This window comes from Girardinichthys multiradiatus, chromosome 14 (genome assembly GCF_021462225.1).
Source record: "Girardinichthys multiradiatus isolate DD_20200921_A chromosome 14, DD_fGirMul_XY1, whole genome shotgun sequence".
NCBI lineage: Eukaryota > Metazoa > Chordata > Actinopteri > Cyprinodontiformes > Goodeidae > Girardinichthys > Girardinichthys multiradiatus.
The window spans coordinates 15,651,300-15,671,591 of NC_061807.1; the positions used below are offsets into that span (position 1 = coordinate 15,651,300).

Sequence of the window (20,292 nt, forward strand, 5' to 3'; positions counted from 1 at the left end):
TACCCCTTGAACAGTTTTATCTGGGGTTATGTGAAAGACAAAGTAGTGCATGATGGTTAAGTGGAATGAAAAGAAGACAGAGTTTTTGAAAAATAAAAATCTGAAACGTGTGACGGGTATTTGTGTCCAGCCATCCCTGGTCAGTGTTTTGTAGAACTACCTTTTGCAGCGATTACAGCTGTAGTCCTGGGGAGTTTTCTGCATCTTTAGAGGCTGAAACTTTGCCGTTTTTTAATTTTTCTTGGTAAATTCAAACTCAGATTAGACATGAAGTGTCTGTAAACATTGATCTTTCAAGTCTTGCCACAGTTTTTCAACTAGATTTACGTCTGGCCTTTGACTAGGACATTTTAACCTATTCCATTGTACTTCTGGCTGTATGTTTAGGGTTGTTCTACTGGAAGGTGAACCTCCTCCCAGTCTCAAGTCTCCTGCAGTCTCTAGCAGATTTTCTTCCAGGATTGTTCTGGCTTTTATCTCCATCCTTCTTCCAATCAACTCTGACAAGCTAAAAACTTGTGTTGGTTTATCACATAAAATCCTAACAGAATACATAAAAGTTTGTGGTTGTAACAGATATGTGAAAACTGTATGAACCACATTAAGATGTAGAGATACTGTTCCTTAAGTCGACAGTTCAGCAGAAACTGATCATTAAAAATGAAACAAATTGCATGTTCTCTCTTTAGTAAAACAGAAACTGCGTAGACACATCTTTTTTTTATTTCTCTGCTCTCCTCCTTCTAACTTCAATTTCTTGCTGTTTTTCTCAACCTCCAGCCGTGCACCAACTTCCTGACACACAAAACGCTGCTCCCCACACTGCGAGCACTCCCACACTCTCATGCATACCGCCAAGCTGCTGCATGATAGACACGAGCATTCAGTTTTACAAACTCTGCCTGCTGCACACAGACCACGACAAAGGTGAGTTGTTCCTTGCTGTATTGCGCGTTATGGGTGCTGTCGCTCTGAAAAACCAACATCTGGCGTCCCTGCAGGCTTCTTCAGGTTTAAGGGGAATTTTCTAATGATTTTTGCATTAATGTTCTGTATGGATTGTATTAAAGATCTTTTAAGTGAACTGAAATGTCCACGATATTTCATACTTTCAAATAGCTTTTTATGTCAAAAATAATGTCCAACTGAGCAACATGTTTAAATTATATCTGACATGTGGGTAAAAGCAGTTTAACACCATAAAGTGGCTCCTCCTGGTTTAAATTTATTGACGGATCAAAAGAAAAACAACTCTTGCATTAATCGCAAAAATATTTACATAAAATGTTAAAAAAAAAAACTACAAAAATGCTATTTCTTCATTTTCAACCGCACAAGAATCGCTTCAGTGAATCATTTAAATCTCTATGACCTAAGGGAGAACATGTGTGAATTACTTAAAAAAAACGATCCAGAGTGTGCGATTTAAAAGAAGGGCGTAAAACTGAGTCATGCACTCACTTTAAGTAACAATATGCCAAATGCACAGTTTAAATCAAAGCTACTTAAGTGTCTTGTTAAAAGCAGATTAAATATGAACATACAATAAGATAATAGCAGCAAAGAGGCCTGAAATTAGCGATGAGCTGCCATTTCAGGCAATGAAAGTAAAGCTGTATGACGTTAAAACGGGAAAACTATTGTTTTAAAAATACGTTTGACATTTGCACAATAAATGACCATATTCATACGACGCAGATACTGTAAGTATGTGAAAAGTTTTTTGTTATGTGATAAAATTGCGTATTGTAATAACATGATATTACATTGTTCACATTATAACACGCTATAGCTCTAAGTTTCTTTTGCTGGGGTGGCAGCTATACGCTGATCTATAAACTAAAATATTTTGCTACGCTAGAGGCCTGAATTCATCACACCAAGAATCCTTTAAAGGACTTTTACACAGAAACACTCCAGAATAGAGCCAAATCCGTAATGATGCTCTATTAGTCTAGGTTAGAAGACCCCAACAAACAATCCACAAACTGCGATAAAGTTTTTGCCGGAAACCTGAGTCATGATCTATCTTTTGTGAGTGTAGAGGACTTGGTTTTTTACATCCGTTATCCTCAGCAACAGTGTTTATACCTCTTGATTTATTTTATTATTGCAACTTTTTGACGTTAATATCACAAACATGGATATGTTTAAATGGGATTTTATGTTATACAACAAAAAATTAGAGCATAATTGTGAAGTAGAAGAAAAAACTAGAAATGGTTAGAACTTTTTTTTATACAAATAAAATCTGAAAATTGGGTCATACATTTGTATTGAGACCTGGCCTGGACAGATTAGATGGAGAGCATCTGTAAACGGCAGATTTCATGTATTGTTGCAAATTTACAATTGGATTTCAGTCGGAACTTTGACTGGACCATCCTAACACATGAATGTTGGATGTAAACCATCCCACTGTGGATCCGGCTGTATGTTCAGACTTGTCCTGCTGGAAGGTGAAACTCCACCCCAGTCTCAAGTCTGCTACACCCTCCAACTCATTTTCTTCCAGGATTGTCCTCTATTTAGCTCCATCCTTCTTTCCATAAACTCTGACCAGCTTCTCTGTCACTGCTGAGCAAAATGCCTCCCACACCATGCTGCTGCCACCACCATGTTTCACAATGGGGATTGCATCTTCAGAGTGATGCACAGTGTTAATTTCAGTAATCAGTCTCTTAATAAGTCTCTGATCTTTTCCTGAACACTAAACACACTTGGGAGAGTATTTAAGCCATTTAGAAGTAGCATTTTGTACAACACAGGTAGATTAGTTTGAATTATTTCATGGCTTTAGCCCAGTTTTCTGGTTCAGGAAATGAATCGGCCGCACTTCTCGTAGTCAAACGTTTACAAAGTTTAACGATGTGAGGATTCTCCTTGATGCCAAATGCTTAAGTAGATACGTTGTGGTTTCAGTCTTAGCCTCAGAAGATTTCCCATGACAGTTAGATTAAGGGGAAATAACGGCATGCATATTACTGAATAGATTTGCGATAATACATGTGTTCAGTTTAATACCAAGCTTGTTCGCTAGGAAAACCGAAAACTTACATTTGAACTTCCTGTCCAGGTACAGTGACATACACCAGCATCCAAAACACATGCATGTTGGATTACGTTTGTCATTTACTGCTGAAGTAGGCACCAGCCCACACAAATAAGTTCTAAAAATAAATGGACGGATAATGAAAAGCAGTGATCACTGTATACATTGACTTGCAGAAGTATTCAGCCCCTTTGCATCTTTTTAAAAATAAACTTTTAGCCTACATGCAAATGGTATGGATGATGTAAAACTAACACTGCACATCACCTTGAACGCACGTAAAACATGGTGGTGGCTGCATCATGCTGTGGAGACGCTTATATTAGTGGGAAAATGGGAGCTAGTCCTGTGTTTAAGGGACGTTCTGGTTGACATACAAAACACTGAAGGAAAGCAAACACTCAACATCATTGTGAACATGCTTATCTCCTTCATATAACACGGTGGTGGCAGCATCATCCTGTGGTGACGTGTTTCTTCAGCAGGGAAGCAAACCTGTCGGGAGATGCAAAAGACTTGAGACTGAGGCAGAGGCTCATTTTCCAGCAGGATGAAACCAAACATGCAGGCAAAGCTATAACAGAATGGTTTAGATTACAGCATGTTCATGTGTTAAAATGACCTAGTCAAAGTCCAGAACTAAATCCAAGTCAGAATCTGTGGTAAGAGTTAAAAACGGACACATTTCGGTCTCTAAATGTGCAACGCTGGTAGAGCCAAACCCTAAAAGACTTACGTTGGTAGCTGCAGTGAACGGTTGTTAGGGAACATGTAAGGAAATACAACCCGCTCTTTTCAGAGTTCTGAAAAACTAAATTCAATACGTCAGTTATACATCACATTACACCGCACATAAATGTGTGTGGTGTAATGTGACAAAATGTTTAAAAAAAAAGTTTAAAGCATAAAAATATTTTGGCAAGGTAGTGTACTTGCTTAATCTAGCAAAGCATAGCTAATAGCTATAGGGCAGTATAGGAAAACTCAGTGGAAATGTTGCTGATATGGATAGTTGAGGTTAAATATTAATGGTCCACCTACAGTCAGTCACAAAGCAAAAATAAAGCAAGAAAAAAGGGTTGAGGTAGATATTTTTTGAATTTGCATCCATTAGGTCCCATGCTTGAGTTACTCATTGTGTTTCTGTTGTGGTTAGAGACGCACGCTGTTGGTTAGATCCCTCTGACAGCCCGTCTGTATCTGTCATGTTGTGTGTTTTAAAGCTCTGCGTTCTGGTTTTGGCACCAGTACCAGTGCTGAACTCTGCTCCTCCCCAACTTGTCTCATTGATGATGATATAAACACTATTTGGGCCTGCATGTTATTCTCTTGTTCGCACAGGAAATGAGGAAATGTTTGCTTTCATGGTTTTACTCAGCCACCTGTTCACTAGAAAAATAACCGGATCGGCACCCCAGATGCTGTGGTGACAGCGTGATGGTAATGCCAGGAAGCTGATCTGTCATTTTCACATTGCTGTTCTGGCTGATTGTTGTCTCCCATAGACATACTGTATGCACCTATCTCCCTCTTATAGGTATTTTATTTTTTACTTTACTAAAAGTCAAGTGCCTTCAAAGTCAGCAGCAAAGTGAAAAGAAAACTCAATATGAAGATTTTTGTCCATCTTTGTGGTTCTCAGATGGAGTTTGCTTGCAGTCACGTTGTATGCAACTGGGGGCCAGATGGAGCAGGTGAGTCCAGCCAAGTCCGTTCCCTGAAAATGTCCCTAAGCATCCCAAACATTTTCCATCGCTAGCTTCTCAGAACATTTTGATGTAAAAATTACAGTCCGTTCCCTCAAAACTGAGGAATATTTCACCTTTGACCACTACTGGTACAATTCTATATCTTGAAAAAGATAAATAAAAACAGTTTGCAAACATTTAGCAAGTTTTGAAGAACTGATAGCAAATTCGCAGCTCTGTACACTGTAAATCTGATACCACTGCTTTTTCTATTTAATTCATAATAACTTTAAATACTTTTGAAAAATCAAAACATCTGATAACAGGAGCATTTTCCTTCTAATCACAGGTATTTCTCAGTTTGGACCTAACTATGAGAACATTGCAATTCTAAAACAGCAAACAGGTAACGTTCTCACACACTTGAGCACATGCAAAAACACACAGAATCCAAGTCCAGCAAATTAAAAGGAAAGCTTTGAAGAGGCAACCCCCATGTCTGTGTGTGTGTGTGGGCATGCCTGCAAAAGCAAGAGAAGAGATAGACTGTCTAGATGCACAGATAGCAAATCAACAAGGGGGAAGTCCGTGATGTCAGAGTAATTTAAATGCAGCTGGAAAAAGTCAGAAATTTTAAAGAAGGATATTAAGTAAGAAAACAGAAAATACAAAAAATTATTAAGAAATATGTTAACAATCTAATGAATAAACCAAATACACAAGAAAGAAGAGGAAGCTCCAAAGTTATGGCAAAAAAGTGAAGACTTAAAGACATAAGAAATACTAAAACAATATCGGTAAGAAACAGAAAGCTCCAAAGTGGCATTGTAAAAAACAAATGAAGAAATACCTTGTAAAAAAAAGTAAGAAACAAAGAAAAGCTGACCTGGTAAGAAACAAGGCGAATGTAAAAAAAAAAAAAAAATCTATATATAGAAAGAAACATAAGATCAGTTATAGAGCTACACTGTAAAATAACAACTAGAGAATCACTGAAGCAGTTTGAAATAACAAAAGAACATCAACTTTACATCGTAACAAATAACGTCAGTTACAGAGCTACATTGCAAATGCTCAGTTAAAAACAAAAAACTAACTAATAAACTCGTGATGTAAGAGACAGTTACTAATTGAATTTTCAAGAAATACAGAGAATTAAAAAATGTATATCGTAAGAAGGAAAGCACTATATGTCTGCATTAACATATCGGTATCGGTCCGATAAGTAAAACTGGGCCGATATTAACAACCAGTGTTTATTTCCTGTTATTGGCCATAACAGCAATATTATAATCGGATATAGAAATTGGCAAAGAAACAAACACAAAGAAAATGTAAAAATTTATATAAAACAAAAAAAAAATAGAGGCAATCTAGAATGTAAAGTTGAACATGGTGGAAATGCTGACTGCAAATAGTTTTTTTTTAACTTGACCGTCATACAAGCTGCTGTTTTTCCTTATATTTACCACAGCAACAACTAGCTCAGCGCTGACCTTTGGCATGCTTTCATATGAGGTCATGTTTATTATCCTCAGGAAAAGAATCAATGGAAATCCGCCCATATCAAGGAGTCTGTAGCTACTCTGTAGTGACAAGATTGCTTTTTTAAATAACAATTTGAGAAAAATAAGACAATTAATCTACTTTTGATGCATGTTTCATCAGATCCACTTCCTCCGCCGTTGCCTCCTCGTCGCTTCAGGAAACCTCGACCCACTTCCCTTCCCAATCAACCTTTTTCCGCCTCTCATCTTCCAGTCACTCCTCTCTCCCTCCCTCCTCCTGTTCCTCCCAGGCGTAAGTGCCATTTGACCCTCACTCCAACTCTCAAAGCATTAAATCTGTATTAGTTGTACTTTTTTTCCACCCAGTTTCTTTTGCCTCTCTCAGTTGATTTGCTGGAAGGAGAAAATCGCTTTAAAGTCAACATCAACGTCGTCTCCCTCGGTGTTGGAAAACTGGCCGATATCAGCCAGGGTCAGGGAACACACACACACCGCCACACAAATCAAGCGTAGGTCAGTTGTCCTTTAGTTGATCCTATTTCTGTTTTGCAGATGCTGGTCTGGAGTCCTTCCAGAGCCCGGTGATTTGTGGGAAATGTAGTGCTGCACTGTCATGTCTAAGTTCAGTTTGGAAGAAGGTGAAATACAGCCTGGTTTTGCTTTTGTTTTCCCTTTTTTTTCCGTTGAAGTGTTTAATCTCAGTAGGACTGAGGTTATTAATGCTAATTAGGATTTTGAAAAAGCATTTTAAATTGGGCTGCACGGTGGTGCAGTTGGTAGCACTGTTGCCTTGCAGCAAGAAGGTCCTGGGTTCGATTCCCGACCGGGGGTCTTTCTGCATGGAGTTTGCATGTTCTCCCCGTGCATGCGTGGGTTCTCACCGGGTACTCTGGCTTCCTCCCACAGTCCAAAGACATGCCTGTTAGGTTAATTGGTCTCTCTAAATTGCCCTTAGGTGTATGAATGAGTGTGTGCATGGTTGTTTGTGTGTTGCCCTGTGATGGACTGGCGACTTGTCCAGGTTGTACCCCGCCTCTCGCCCATAGATTGCTGGAGATAGGCACCAGCTCCCCCGCGACCCACTATGGAATAAGCGGTAGAAAATGACTGACTGACTGACCATTTTAAATTGCTCCTCTCTTTTCCAGTTATGGGTATGTGAGTTCTGTGGATATGAAAACGGTGTCGACGAAAATTTGGCCCAAGTGTGCATCGGTCAGCGTGCAGGTGTGCGCAGTGACGACCTTTACCTGCCGAGAGAGAGTGAAGACGACTACCAGAACCTGGAGGACACGATGGTTGTTTTCTGTGTGGACATTTCTGGCAGCATGACTGTCACAACAGAGGTGTGCATAAAACTTAAATTGCATCTCTTTTCTGCCGTGTCTTGCTGTATTGGGAGTCACCAAACACTCGCGGCCTGTAGTTTATTAACTAGGTCAAACTCAGAGACCTGCAGCTGGATCTCACAATAAACATGATATAAACCTGACCTAACTTTAGAAGCAACTTTACAGCAAACAGATCTGCATCATCAGCATTTACAGTAAAATTAGAAGAAAAATATCTCTGTAAAAGTACCAAGAACACCAAACACATTCTACAAGTGATAAAATCAGCTTCTACAGGTACGTGTCTGATAATAACAGCAGTACACGGCAGTACGTGACACTAATGAGCAGCAGATAAAGCACAGATGTCTATACCACAAGATTCAACTTTCATGACAGATACAATCTCAGTTTTCTGTTTCACAAAGACATTCACCATTAGATTCAATCAGAACGCCCTATTTTTTCATTTTGATTGCTCTCTTCTGAAGTCTTCCTGTTTTGTTACTTTTGTTGAATAAATTATAACTTGCAAAGAATGAAGAATCTATCATTTGAAAGAGCGTTGTCAGCATGCCTGGCTGAATTGTATTTATGTGTTTGAAAGATGAAGGACACATTAAAACTTCTGCCTGCCTGATGTTTTAAGTAAAAAGAGAAATAGAGTTGCAAGCAGAAACACCTACATATGTTTGAGCCCATGAAACCACTTTAAGATCATGCAGTCATTTCTTTAATGATTGCTCTTCAGGTGACATCAGACAGCGGCTCCACGGTGCACGTATCCAGATTAGAGGTGAGATTTTTCAAGATGACTTCAATGCATTAAGCTCCATGAGAAATCTTTTCATTGGGTGATTTTCTTTATTTTTTTTGTGTTGTCCAATAGGGAATCCAGGATGCTCTCCAGAGAACGCTAACATTCGCGCTGCAGAAGACACCTCACAGGAGAGTGGCCCTCGTCACCTTTAATGATGAGGTAGTACTGATGTGCTGATCATGTCTAAGCCGGATCGTTCATATAACTGTTAGGAGTCTACTTCCATCTGCCCCAGCATCAATTAGCTGTGGGACGTGCCAAAAAAATAACCAAAGGGGGTCACCAAGGGGGCATCTTGATCAGTTGCCTGAACCACCTCAACTGACTCCTTTTGATGTGGAGGAACAGCCGCTCTACCCCAAGTTCCCCCAAATGACTAAACCTCAACATATATTTAAGGCTGGCCTTTTAAAGAAATTCATGTCAACCACCTGTAGTTGGGTTTTTCTGTTTTTGACATGATAGTTGAGGGTCGCATTGAGGCCACCAGGAAATACAGAGCTTTGCCTTTTGGTTCAACACCTTCTTCATCAAAACAGACCAGAAGCAACCATCTGATTCCTACCTTCACTCATGAACAGAACACCAGGATATTTGCTCTCCTCCATTTAAGAGTGAAGCTACCGACCCAGAAGTCCAGTCCACCTTTTGGTAGAGAACTATGGCCTTGGACTTGGAGGAGCTGGTTCTCATGCTGGATGGTTCGCATATGGCCGGACACCATTCCAGTACGCATTGATTTAAAGACAGAAACAGAACCACATCGTTTGCGAGTTGAGACCCTGAGGTTCCCAAACCAGAAACGTTTTCTCTCCACAACCACGTCGTGAGATCCTGCAAACAGGATCAGTGAAAAGTGGCAGGCTCGGAGTCCTACCTGCACCAGACTTTGACCTTGTGTTAAGGATGCAGACAGAACTCTTTCTTACCGTTTAGTACCGGACAACCCTTAAAAAGATCCGAAGCACTTCATACACAAGCAGTAACCCCAACAGAATGTATTGGGGCCACCACAGTAAGCTGTTTCACAATCAAACTTGCATGACCCTGTCAGCAACTTTATGAGGGCAAAGATGTGTTTAACTGTTTCATAACATGGATGAAAGTAACACTGCTCCTCGTGAATGATAATCATAACCATAGAGATAACTTTAATGAGGATGCTGAGAAGTTCAACCTCCAATAGCGTATTCTCTTGTCCCTATTTTTTCCTCAGGATGAAAAGTTCAAGTATCTCAATGTTTTGTTTAGGAGTGATGGCAGATTTTCATCTGGAGTAAAGTGGGCACTGCTCCAATCTGCCTTTGTGAAGAAGACCTTAAGCCAAAAGGCAAACCCTTTGAATGACTGAACCCTCTACGTTCCAGCCCTCTGCGATGGTCATAAGACATGAATCATGATGGGAAGAACAAAATCCTGGACACAAGCAGCTCTGTCTTGGAGACATGGTTAGAAACTCTGTTATCTGGAAGTTTTAAGTTGATGTCTCCGTAAGATTCTGTAGTTTCTCTACACGATCTCATGCCATGTCAGTATTCAAGAAACTATGCCGGCAGTAACCAACCACTGGAGAATAAATCCAGAAGTACAGGCTGCAGTGATTGGCCTACATCTGCAGAAGGAATAGACCATCACATCGATTCTTGGGAACTCTAACCACCAGCAGATCCGAAGCGCTGCTCTAAAACGTCCAGGGGCAAAACAAATTAAGGAACACCTGAAGTCTGGAAGTCTTGATCTCAATCAAAGGAAAACACTATTCAACGCAGCGCCACAAGCAAAGTATTGGTTGTTAGGATGACTTTCCACTCCAGTTACCCAATAAGTGCCAAAGAAAAAACCTTGGTATGTTAAGATGAATGCACAGCAGGAGTGCTGCCATGGATACCGTCAACTGTGCCTTTAATACACATCGTCTTCTCTTGGGTCGAGACAGATCAGATTACTGGACTTCAGCTATGGATAGTTTAAAATAAAGGGCGTAAACACTTCTAAATACAACCAGATTGAAAAGATTGCTAGGTACTTTACCTTGGAGAGTCAGCTGCCCAACAGATACCGCCAGTTTAGGTTGCCTCAAAGAAACTAGCATTTTTGATACATTTCTTCTGCCACCAATTTCTGATGCCATTTAGGTTTTACTGTAGTTTAGTCAAGCATGTTTCCAGTTTTTCTTAAATATTTGGTTTCCGTTGGAGGACTCAGTCTTGTGACTGGGTCCTCATTACCATCGAACGGAGCAGCTGTGTACCTTTACTTGCAGTATTTTTTCACAGCCGATTCTCACTACTCACTATTTAATTGGATGTCCAGTTGTTTTGTCTTTTGAACCTATTTCGGATTTGCCATGTCCTGAACGACTGAGAATCTTCACCAGATTAGTGGATATATTTTTTCTCAACATTTGTGGGGGGCAACTTTTACCAATGAGCCGTTTATTTAGGATATGGGGTCATTAAGGGTCAAGGCGGAAAAAAAACTTAAATGATAAAATGTGAGGTGAAGTTTCATGCTGCTTCTCCTTCAGGTTGTTATATATGGAGATGGTACCCGCACTCCACTCACTATCAAGGACTGGGCATTGGTTGACTACGAACACATCTGGAAACAGGCGGTTGGATACAACGTTCCTCACTGCATCGCTGAGACACACCAAGATCTCAGCCAGAGAGTCAAAGAGTAAGAAATTCAGATAAAAAGTAAACAGATCCAGTTAAATACTGTATGTTTCATTCTGGTTCAATATGACCTTTACAAAATCTTGCTATGCTTGTTTACACACTATAATTTTAAATGGTGCATAGAGCCAAAACAGTGGTGTGTTGTTTTTCAGGCTCAGAGAACATGGAGCTACAGCTCTCGGTCCGGCAGCTTTGGCGTCTGTAGCTTTGGCATCAAAATACCCCGGCTCAAAGGTGAGGGAGGACTACACCACACTAACATCGATATTTCCCAAAACTGAGAGTTTCCTGATGCCTTTGTTCCTATCATCAACAGTCAGCCCAAGACATAAAACAATTAATCCACTGCTTAGGCTCCTCAGGCCAGCAGGGGGCACCAAATGACTGCTGATGGTTTTAGACAGATCATACATAGTCTTTAGTCATCCACCCATTCACACACAGACAGCGGTAAGCTACATTGTAGGCACAGCTGCCCTGGGCCTGGCTGCTGCCATACAGTCGGCCCCATTGAGCCCTCTGACCACCATCAGCAGGCAAGGAGGGTGAAGCGTCTTGCCCAAGGACAGCCACTGAGACGGATGGACCCTTAGCATCTGATCCACTGTCGCTCCATAAGATTCTGTGACAATGGCTGACCATACATCACATGCCAGAGTTATCCTGCCTGCTTTCCTTAGGGATCCTGGGACTTGTTTGGTCTCATGGTGTTTAAGGATCACTGAGTAAAAAACTTTCAAGATGGGAAGTTGTAGCCAACGATGCTCTATTGAGCAAAAGCCACGGCTAGCAACAACTGAACTGCAAATCCTTTGCGGTAAAAGTTGCAGTAAACTTTGTAATAAGCTTTTTGGAGTTGAGAGGAGCTCTAACGTTGATTATCCTCTAGTTGACGGTACGATTGCCTCCATGTGAAAACATGTTTCCTCATGTTTGTTGTGTTTTAAATGTGCATTTTAGTTTTACACAGCATGCAAAGATGTCTGTTGTCCTTTACTGCAAAGTGTGCAGGATGTATTTCTAGCTCCGCCATCTCTCTGTGACTGTTGTGTTCGCCATAACCTGTCCAGGTGCAGCACTAGTACCCTTCCGAGTTCCTCCTTTTATGCCAGGTTGCCAATCCATCACAGCCCCTTGTTAACAGTAATAAGAAAACATCAGATTAAATGTTTTTACTTTAGTATTTATGTTGAGAGTATTTGGATGTACTACATTTGAGCGTGGTACTCCAGCTCTAACATGGCAGACAAGAGAATCCTGCAGAGGATAGTGAGGGGAGCTGAACTGAATCATTGGACTGTCCAGAACTGTCTATTTAATATTTGTTTTCACTCTAATCTGCTAAAGATTTAATAGAAATGCTGTTTCATTTATTGCTGTAAGCTTTACCAGGAGTGTCAGACGTCTGTCTTTGAGGGTCAGTGTCCTGCATCTTTTCAGTGCCTCCCTGGTCCAAAACACCTGAATCAAATGGCTTAATTACCCCCTCAGCAGGCAGTCAAGATCTACAGAGTCCTGCTCATGACGTATTTATTTGTTTCAGGTGTTGAAGCAGAAATGCATCTAAAAATTTACTCTTGATTTTAGAATAAAAAGTAGCCACAATGTTGTCTTGCAGCTGATGATACATTTCTCTATGGAACAAAAGACCCATCTCAGTCTTACTGATGCAGTTAGGTGAGAACCCAGAATTTTGACACCGGTGGGAATCGGGTTAGGTTTTTGTTTTACGTTTTTTGAAATGTAATGTTGAGTTCTGTGGTTTCCACCTTGTGAGTATTGCTCCCACTAGTGATTTCCAAGATACAATTTAATGTTTAGAGAATCTAATGTTTTGTGAAAATAAAGGTTGTCATGAGTGATTTTAACTGAAAGGTTGTACTTTTAATTAAGTTGACGACTTGTTATTTTGCAGCCCCTGCCCATCTAAAAATGAAACGTTCATTTATAGCCAAAAAACGGCTGTTTGTAGAAACATTAGAGACCCAAATGGAAGAATAAAAACGGTCAAAAAGTGAATTTTTAAGATGTTTTTTCTCAGCAGTGGAACTGTCGTGGTTAGACTTTTCTGGTGAAATGTAGATGCATCAGTTTTTAAATGTTTAAATCAGGAAAATCTGATCTGTTCAGGCAAGACATAAACGTTACGTCTGTGAATGAACTCGTGTGACGCCTGGCAGAAGCAGCTTTGTCATTCTTTGTTTCAATGTGTGTTGCAGGTCATTTTGTGCACCGACGGCAGAGCCAACATCGGACTCGGTGACATGGAGCAAGCTCAGTCCTCTTCTGCAAAGACTCCATATTTCTATAGAGAGCTGGCTCTGCAGGCGGTAGCGAAAGGGTGAGGAAACACACGCACATACTAACCTTCACCATGAACTCCACGTTTGAATATGTTTGTCATGTTCTCTAATGATAAATAAGCAATTTCTTCCGTTTTCAGAGTCATAATCTCAGTGATGTCCTTTAGAGGGACAGATTGCTGCCTGGCTGACATTGGGAGACTGGCTGACATGACTGGAGGAAGGGTGAGCCACAATATTAAGTTGATTTAAATGGTTACTTGGGCACAAAGGTACACATCTGAAGTTATAAAAGTGTCTGGAGAATAGCAAAGTACCTCCGCTTTACATAAAGTGGCCTCTGGTATAATTTTTGATTACAGGGAGCTGGTCCCAGCAGTGGTTAAGCAGTTCGTTTAATTAACATGATGGATGTTTCGCAAATGCCTACCAATGGTTACTTGAAACCATCGATTGTAGTTTAGTATCATTAACAATAATCATACACTATATTGCCAAATTATTGGGTCACACCACCAAATCAATGAATTGTGGTGTTCCAGTCACTACTATGGCTGCAGGTGTATAAAGCAGGTGTGGAGAAACTTGACTGGTGTGACCTCAACCTTCTTGAACACCTTCGGGATGAATGAGAGCGGAGGCTGCAATTCTGGTTTTCTCATTAAACTATGAATTACACTCGTAAACCTTGTGGAAGATGTTTACAGAATAGTTAAAGTTGCTGTTGCTGGCAAAGTTGGGTCGATTAACAAACTGAACCCTAATAGATTCAGAATGGGATAGGTGTCAAAATTCCTGGTTAATCAGTTTTAATCCAAACTTCTAAGACCAGTTTAAACTCTCAGTGGTGTTTCTATTGTGAAGAATGGTTGAGTCATGGAGCTAATAATACCTGTGGTATGACTCAGTACAAAATAAAATTATAAAACTTTGAAAATCTTTCATTTTCTGTACTCCACAGGTGAACATTGTCAGCATCGGTACCGTGGCAACAGAGATCCAGTCCATATCTGAAGACAACGTCTTAGCAACAGGTGTCACTGCAACCCTGCTTGCTGCTGAGGGAGTGTGAGTGGTGACTGACATCAAAAACCTTAGTATCATGAGGAGTGACTCACAATGTCTCTTTATACAGTGAGCAGGGAACATTAGACAACAAATGGGCTTTCTATTCCTAGTGTCCCAGTGAGTGGCCTGTCCTGATAAAAGCATATTAAAACAAGAACTGGACCTCATACTAATATAAAGCAGTGCCATGGTCTGATGGATCATGTGTTTTCCGTTGATGAATGGGTCTCAAAGCAAGGGACGTGGAGACACCAGGATGTACTTTAGGAGGAAGGAGGTAAACCTCTGCATCCAGCTGTTCATCTGAATGATGTTTCCATCAGCCTAAAAATTGTTGCTACTATAAGATCAAGGAACTCTGTTATGTGGAGAATGCAGGGCCACTATAATGGTGTGGGTGCAGTTTGAGGGGCAAAAATATAACTCTGAGAAGTCCATTTGGCTCCAGAACTCTCCAGTTGAATATACAGTTGAATATGTGTGAACCTTGCAGAATAAATAAATCCAGTCAAGGAAGGTAAAATGTTATGGCTACATTGCTTTGCATAAGTATTCATAACCTTGAGCTTTTTTACGTTGTGTTTAATTGTAACTTCATTCATTTATTCATTTTCTACCGCGGGGGAGCTGGTGCCTATCTCCAGCACTCTATGGGCGAGAGGCGGGGTACACCCTGGACAAGTCGCCAGTCCATCGCAGGGCAACACACAAACAACCATAAACACACTAATTCATACACCTAAGGGCAATTTAGAGAGACCAATTAATCTAACAGGCATGTCTTTGGACTGTGGGAGGAAGCCGGAGTACCCGGTGAGAACCCACGCATGCACGGGGAGAACATGCAAACTCCATGCAGAAAGACCCCTAGACGGGAATCGAACCCAGGACCTTCTTGCTGCAAGGCAACAGTGCTACCAACTGCAACACCGTGCAGCCCTAATTGTAACTTAATTGTGTTTTATTTGGATTTTAGGCGAAAGATCAACAAACTGGTTCAGTTCAGAAGTGAAAGGAAAATAATACATGATTCTTAAACTCTTCAACAAATAAAAATCTGTCAATTTAGGTGTGAATTTACATTTAATCCCCCTGCCTCAATACTTAAACATCAATTGTCATGCCTTGCCACAGACTTTCAACTAGATTTAGGTCTGGACTTTGACTGGACCATTCTAACACATGAAAATGCTTTGATCCAAACCCAGCATTGTAGCTCTGGCTGTGTGTTTATCATTGATTTCAGACCTTCAAAAAACATCTGGATTTATACTGAGATAAAATTAAACACTGGTGGACTCTGTTAGGTAACTTCTTTATTAGTGGGATTACAGTAAAATGGGCAGCATTTTGTGTTGGTCTATCATGGAAAATCCCAACCAAAATACATTGAAATTTGTAGTTCTAATGTGAGAAAATAACAACATGTCTGAATACATATGCAAAGGACTGTATCAGCATTAAAGGACCTACTACTGATGTTAACAAACCTTCATGTATCAATAGGTCAAATCTTATTGGCAAAGATTGAAATCACTTTATACTAGATAGTTGGTCATAATGTTATGGCTCATTTGTGTACACTGGATAAATGAAATAGTTTTCGTTGAACTCAATTATGCGACATTACATTTTAAAGTTTCTCTTTTTATGAGCACACAAAACCAAAATATCCCCTGTATCCCTTTGTAGGTATTTCCCATATGAGGATGAGAACAATCACAAACTGGTGAGAGAGATTGGAAACGTAACAAAGGGACTGGAGATCACCTTCGAGTTTGCTGTGAAACCAGATTATATGGAATGTGAGTCTCATGATATTATGCTGCCAGATCTACAGAGTCCATAAATAACTTTATTTAGGACAGAAACAAAAAAGTAGCTCCAAGTTGTGCTATGCTAAGAGATGTTGTTTGTTTACAAGTTTGTCTCCAGAGGAACACACTTCCATTCCAGCTGCAGCTCAACTTCAAGACCAAAGACCAGCAAAAAGTCACTCGCATCATTACCGAGCAACGGCCAGTAACCATAAGCAGGTACATAAACCCCCACTTATTTACAGGATTACCCACTACAGCATGTCAGAAAGAGATTAATCTTTTAGTTTCTTTTATATTGACTTCAGCTGCTTGGTTTTGTCTAAAGTCAGATTCTTCTGGGAAAACTCAACGTGGCGGTGCTAGCCGTTCACTGGACTCAGCTCTGCGCCAGTTTAACCATGGAGGGCCGAGTGAAACAAGCACAGAGGCAGCTTGCAGCTCAACAAGACCTGCTGAGCTACCTCAGGTACTGAAAACCTTGGCAGACAGGCAGTCGTGAGGACCAAACTCTCTCTGGGCTTTTCTTTGGTTCTTCGAGTCGCTGCACACTAACTATATATATGTATCTATCCATTCTTTGTGCTCCACTTATCTGAGATCGGGGTGTGGGGTGACAGGTCCAGGGTGGAAACGCATACCTCCCTCAGGTTATTCTGGGAAACCCCAAGGTGATCCCAGACCAGGAGGGATATATTGTCCCATCAGTGTAATCTGGGTCTCCCCCAGTGTTTCCTCCCAGTGGGCCATGCCTGGAAAACAGCAAACAACATAGTCCCCAGGATCAAACCCCTCAACCATGTTTAGGTGTCAATTCTACAGAGGTTCTCCTGATTGAAACCTTTGGACACTGAGATTATTTTGATCCCTTCAGTGGTTCATTTACATCTCAAGGACAAGAGACACTTGTTTGCGGACAGCAATGTGTAGCTTTTGGACAGAGAAGACAGGTGAGAAATTACTGAAAAAAGCCATCTATGTCAAACATGAAAAATTAACACTAAACAGAGGAGGAAGCCTGAGATTTCATCTTTCTAACACCTGCAACCCTAATCCTTTTCCAATTTTTCAAAAGTAAGTTGACAGGAAATAGGGTGGAGAGAGCAGCAAATGCAGCAAACGTTGACGGACCGGGATTGGATCCCGCGACGGCCTTCGTCGTGAACTAAGGCCTCCTTACATAGGTTGCGTGCCTAACACCTGGCACCAACAGCGGCGCACCTACATGGTTTGGTTAGGGACACGTTTGTATCGTCAAGCAATAATGACCCAAACACTGAGCTGAATAGAGGATAGGGTGAGTGACTCGCGTGTCCTAATTACGCGATCCATGGCCGTATTAGTGTGGTTTTTCTGACTAGAATTTATAAACCTTTTTGATGAGAGGTGAACCATCTTCAAGAAAAGGGAGAAGAAGAGCGCACTTAGGATCACAAAAAGGATGCACAGAGACTTGTGTGGGAATATCTCAATCCCATTTAAACTTTTGTTACAACCATTAGATCTGGTGCAACATACATAGATTAATTTAAATCGGAGGGTCATGGGGTGTCAAGATGCACATGTTTGGCTTGTCTTCATAGATAGGAGCTAAAGATAGGTGGTAAAATTTGGTCAAAGTTATTTTTTTATTTCGAGTTGGGTTTAAGTGTTTGTTTGTGTGCACTGATTGTTTTCTGTCTCCATCTGTATTGTAGTAAGTTGAGGCCAATCCAAAAGGAAGAGAGAATCTATGGCAACTGGATGGATACCATGACAACAATTTGCAACGAAATAGAAACAGAGTCTCAGGTACCTGAGCTTTTAATTTATTAAATAACCAAATTAATAACGTTTGCTGTTTTAGGTTTTGTATCCAATAAACAGATGTAATTATTTATTTTTCTCTTCAATTGCATGCTTATAATCCTATGTGTTTTTTATAGTTAATGAAGTATTTTATAAAGTTGAATATGGAGTCATGGTAGGAGTGTTAAAAATTAATCATTGAACTCAGCTGCCCCACCTTGTGGCCATAATCATTGGGAGCTAGTTATCACACCTTCTTGCATAAAGATACTTGTGCACTTTTCTTGTTTTTGTTTTAAATACGTTTTGCTAAACCCAGGGAGATTTTCTCCTAGGGTTGTACACATGTTCCTGACAAGATGATTTTAGCATCTTCTCTTTATGATTAAGATAAGGCCAGCAGACTGTTTAAGACACGCTAAGAAACTTGACTCTAAAGTGAAAACATAGTACACACTGGTAATTTAACCAATGTTAAATCTGACTAATTAAGATATATTAAATGTTGTGGAATTTAAGGCGATAGTACTTTCTAATGTGTATACACTACTGCACAGGGGCTAGTGGTGGCTGATAACATAGATTGAAAGATTAGTTGAAAACCATCAACTATTTGCAACAATCTAACACTTTACACAGTTTAAGTCACCTTAAATATCCTATTTGTTTCCTTGTCCTGGAGCAGATTCTGTCTGACGAAGCAGCTGAGGTAGTGTACCAGATGAGGAGAGCCAGCAGCATCAGCAGCATCAGCAGCAACTACAGAGCAGGCAATCAGAAAAAGACTTTAGTGAAGAAAAAGGCAATGCAAGCAATGTAAAAAAAGATATATAAGCTGATTCTATGAATCTTTAGCAGAGAGGGAATATATTATTTCAAATTATAATTGATTTAGTCCCATTTTTGTGATCTTTCACATGTTCTAGCTGTGCAAAAGCTGCCCTTAAGACGTACAGCCAAGACTATTTTGGAGTCAGTTTCATAGTTTGATACTGACATGGGAGAATGTGATTTTTAGATGGCAAATTTGGGTGAAACGCAAAAGTCCAAAATGGATCATGTTCTCTGAATAGATCATAGCAGACATTAAACCAAGTATTATATTTCTGTTTTATAGGAAGCTCATATATCAATGTACTTCTCTGTTTCCTGTCAAATACAGACTTTTATGTTGTACTGTAAAATAAAATCACACGTGTTCTTCAATTTCTTCTCATTTTTCCTACTTTAATTTAATTTATTTGATTTAAGGGTCTGTCCCCACTATTCTGATTATTTACAGAGATTTTCTGCTCAGTTAGTTTCTCCCATCTACATGCAGACTGAGATTTAGTGAAAAGATTGAAAAAAGTGGAGATTTATAAAAAATAAACGAGGTTGTGGTGTATAAGTGTGGACTGTATGAAGGCTATTCAAAATAGGGCACATTCTCCACATGCCTACTTGAGCTTTTCGGTGCTAGCAAAGCAGGTTTTAATTAGTTTGTTTTGTTCCACACCTGCCTACTTTTTCCTTGCTCTGTTTCCATTGAACTTTCAAAGAGTACGTGTTATCAAAGAAATCCAAGCTAGAGTTGTTTTGGGATATCTTTTCTTTGTTTTTAAAACTTTGAAAAAATGCATCCGTTATCTTGAGAGCAGCTTGGAGCTTAAATCAACTGCTACGTTGATTCTAAATAGCCTCTAGCTATACTCTCATTAGCTTTACTTTGAGTTGTGTGGAAATATAAATGCCTTATCATTAGTAGCTAAAGCTAAGATATGTTTGGGATTTGCTGCTTATAGATTGATTATTATTAGGAGTTTTTAGTTATGCTTTTGAGAGTTAGAAAAATCCTTAAACAGTAGCTTCAAGTGTGGTCACACAATGAGTGTTTATTATTCAAGGTTAAAGCTTGCAGGTGTTTTCTGTCTGTATCGTGAGAAGCCGGCAGTGGATTAGGGAGGCATGATACTCCTCTCCCTGAAGATTCCTGAAGAATGTGTGAGAAAACTGAGAAGGGCTGCACAACAAATGTAAAATGTATATTTCCTGTAGTATGTGTGTGTTCAATAAAAGAACGGTGCAGGGGAGAGAAAAACAGATGTGTTCCTGACTACGCAGATGCAGCACCTCTCTCCCCGGCCGGGTGAACAACTTTATTACTCAGTCCGTGTTTTTCTTTCTTAGAGATTCAAGTCTAGTTTCTCGTACAGAATTAAGATGCTTTGACCAAATAAACAAACGCGCATGAGTT

At 40.1% G+C, this 20,292-nt stretch overlaps 1 protein-coding gene across 3 annotated transcripts; it reads left to right on the top strand.

The window, feature by feature from the left end:
• The first annotated feature begins 786 nt into the window (after nucleotides 1-786).
• si:dkey-9k7.3 (circularly permutated Ras protein 1) lies at nucleotides 787-19,893 on the top strand. Of its 3 annotated transcripts, none has more exons than XM_047385110.1 (19): nucleotides 787-927; nucleotides 4,695-4,746; nucleotides 5,090-5,146; nucleotides 6,409-6,540; nucleotides 6,634-6,720; nucleotides 6,801-6,886; nucleotides 7,397-7,594; nucleotides 8,331-8,375; nucleotides 8,469-8,558; nucleotides 10,927-11,078; nucleotides 11,233-11,314; nucleotides 13,300-13,421; nucleotides 13,524-13,608; nucleotides 14,345-14,451; nucleotides 16,144-16,256; nucleotides 16,376-16,487; nucleotides 16,597-16,737; nucleotides 17,966-18,059; nucleotides 18,742-19,893. In XM_047385110.1, the coding sequence occupies exons 2-19, from the start codon at nucleotides 4,695-4,697 to the stop codon at nucleotides 18,874-18,876; spliced, it is 1,890 nt and encodes a 629-aa protein (XP_047241066.1). In that variant the 5' UTR covers nucleotides 787-927; the 3' UTR covers nucleotides 18,877-19,893. The 3 variants fall into 3 exon arrangements, 2 of the variants coding, with proteins under 2 accessions (XP_047241066.1, XP_047241067.1); XM_047385111.1 differs by lacking the exon at nucleotides 787-927 and adding an exon at nucleotides 3,425-4,589; XR_007041256.1 differs by lacking the exon at nucleotides 18,742-19,893 and having other exon boundaries at nucleotides 16,601-16,737.
• The last annotated feature ends 399 nt before the right edge of the window (nucleotides 19,894-20,292 follow it).

Excerpts from the sequence above, each read along its gene's own strand:
- si:dkey-9k7.3 (XM_047385110.1), top strand. The coding sequence starts at position 4,695 with ATGGAGTTTGCTTGCAGTCACGTTGTATGCAACTGGGGGCCAGATGGA. Across the intron at positions 6,887-7,396 it reads TAAGTTCAGTTTGGAAGAAG|TTATGGGTATGTGAGTTCTG; the intron begins GTGAAATACAGC and ends TCTCTTTTCCAG. Across the intron at positions 8,559-10,926 it reads TCGTCACCTTTAATGATGAG|GTTGTTATATATGGAGATGG; the intron begins GTAGTACTGATG and ends CTTCTCCTTCAG.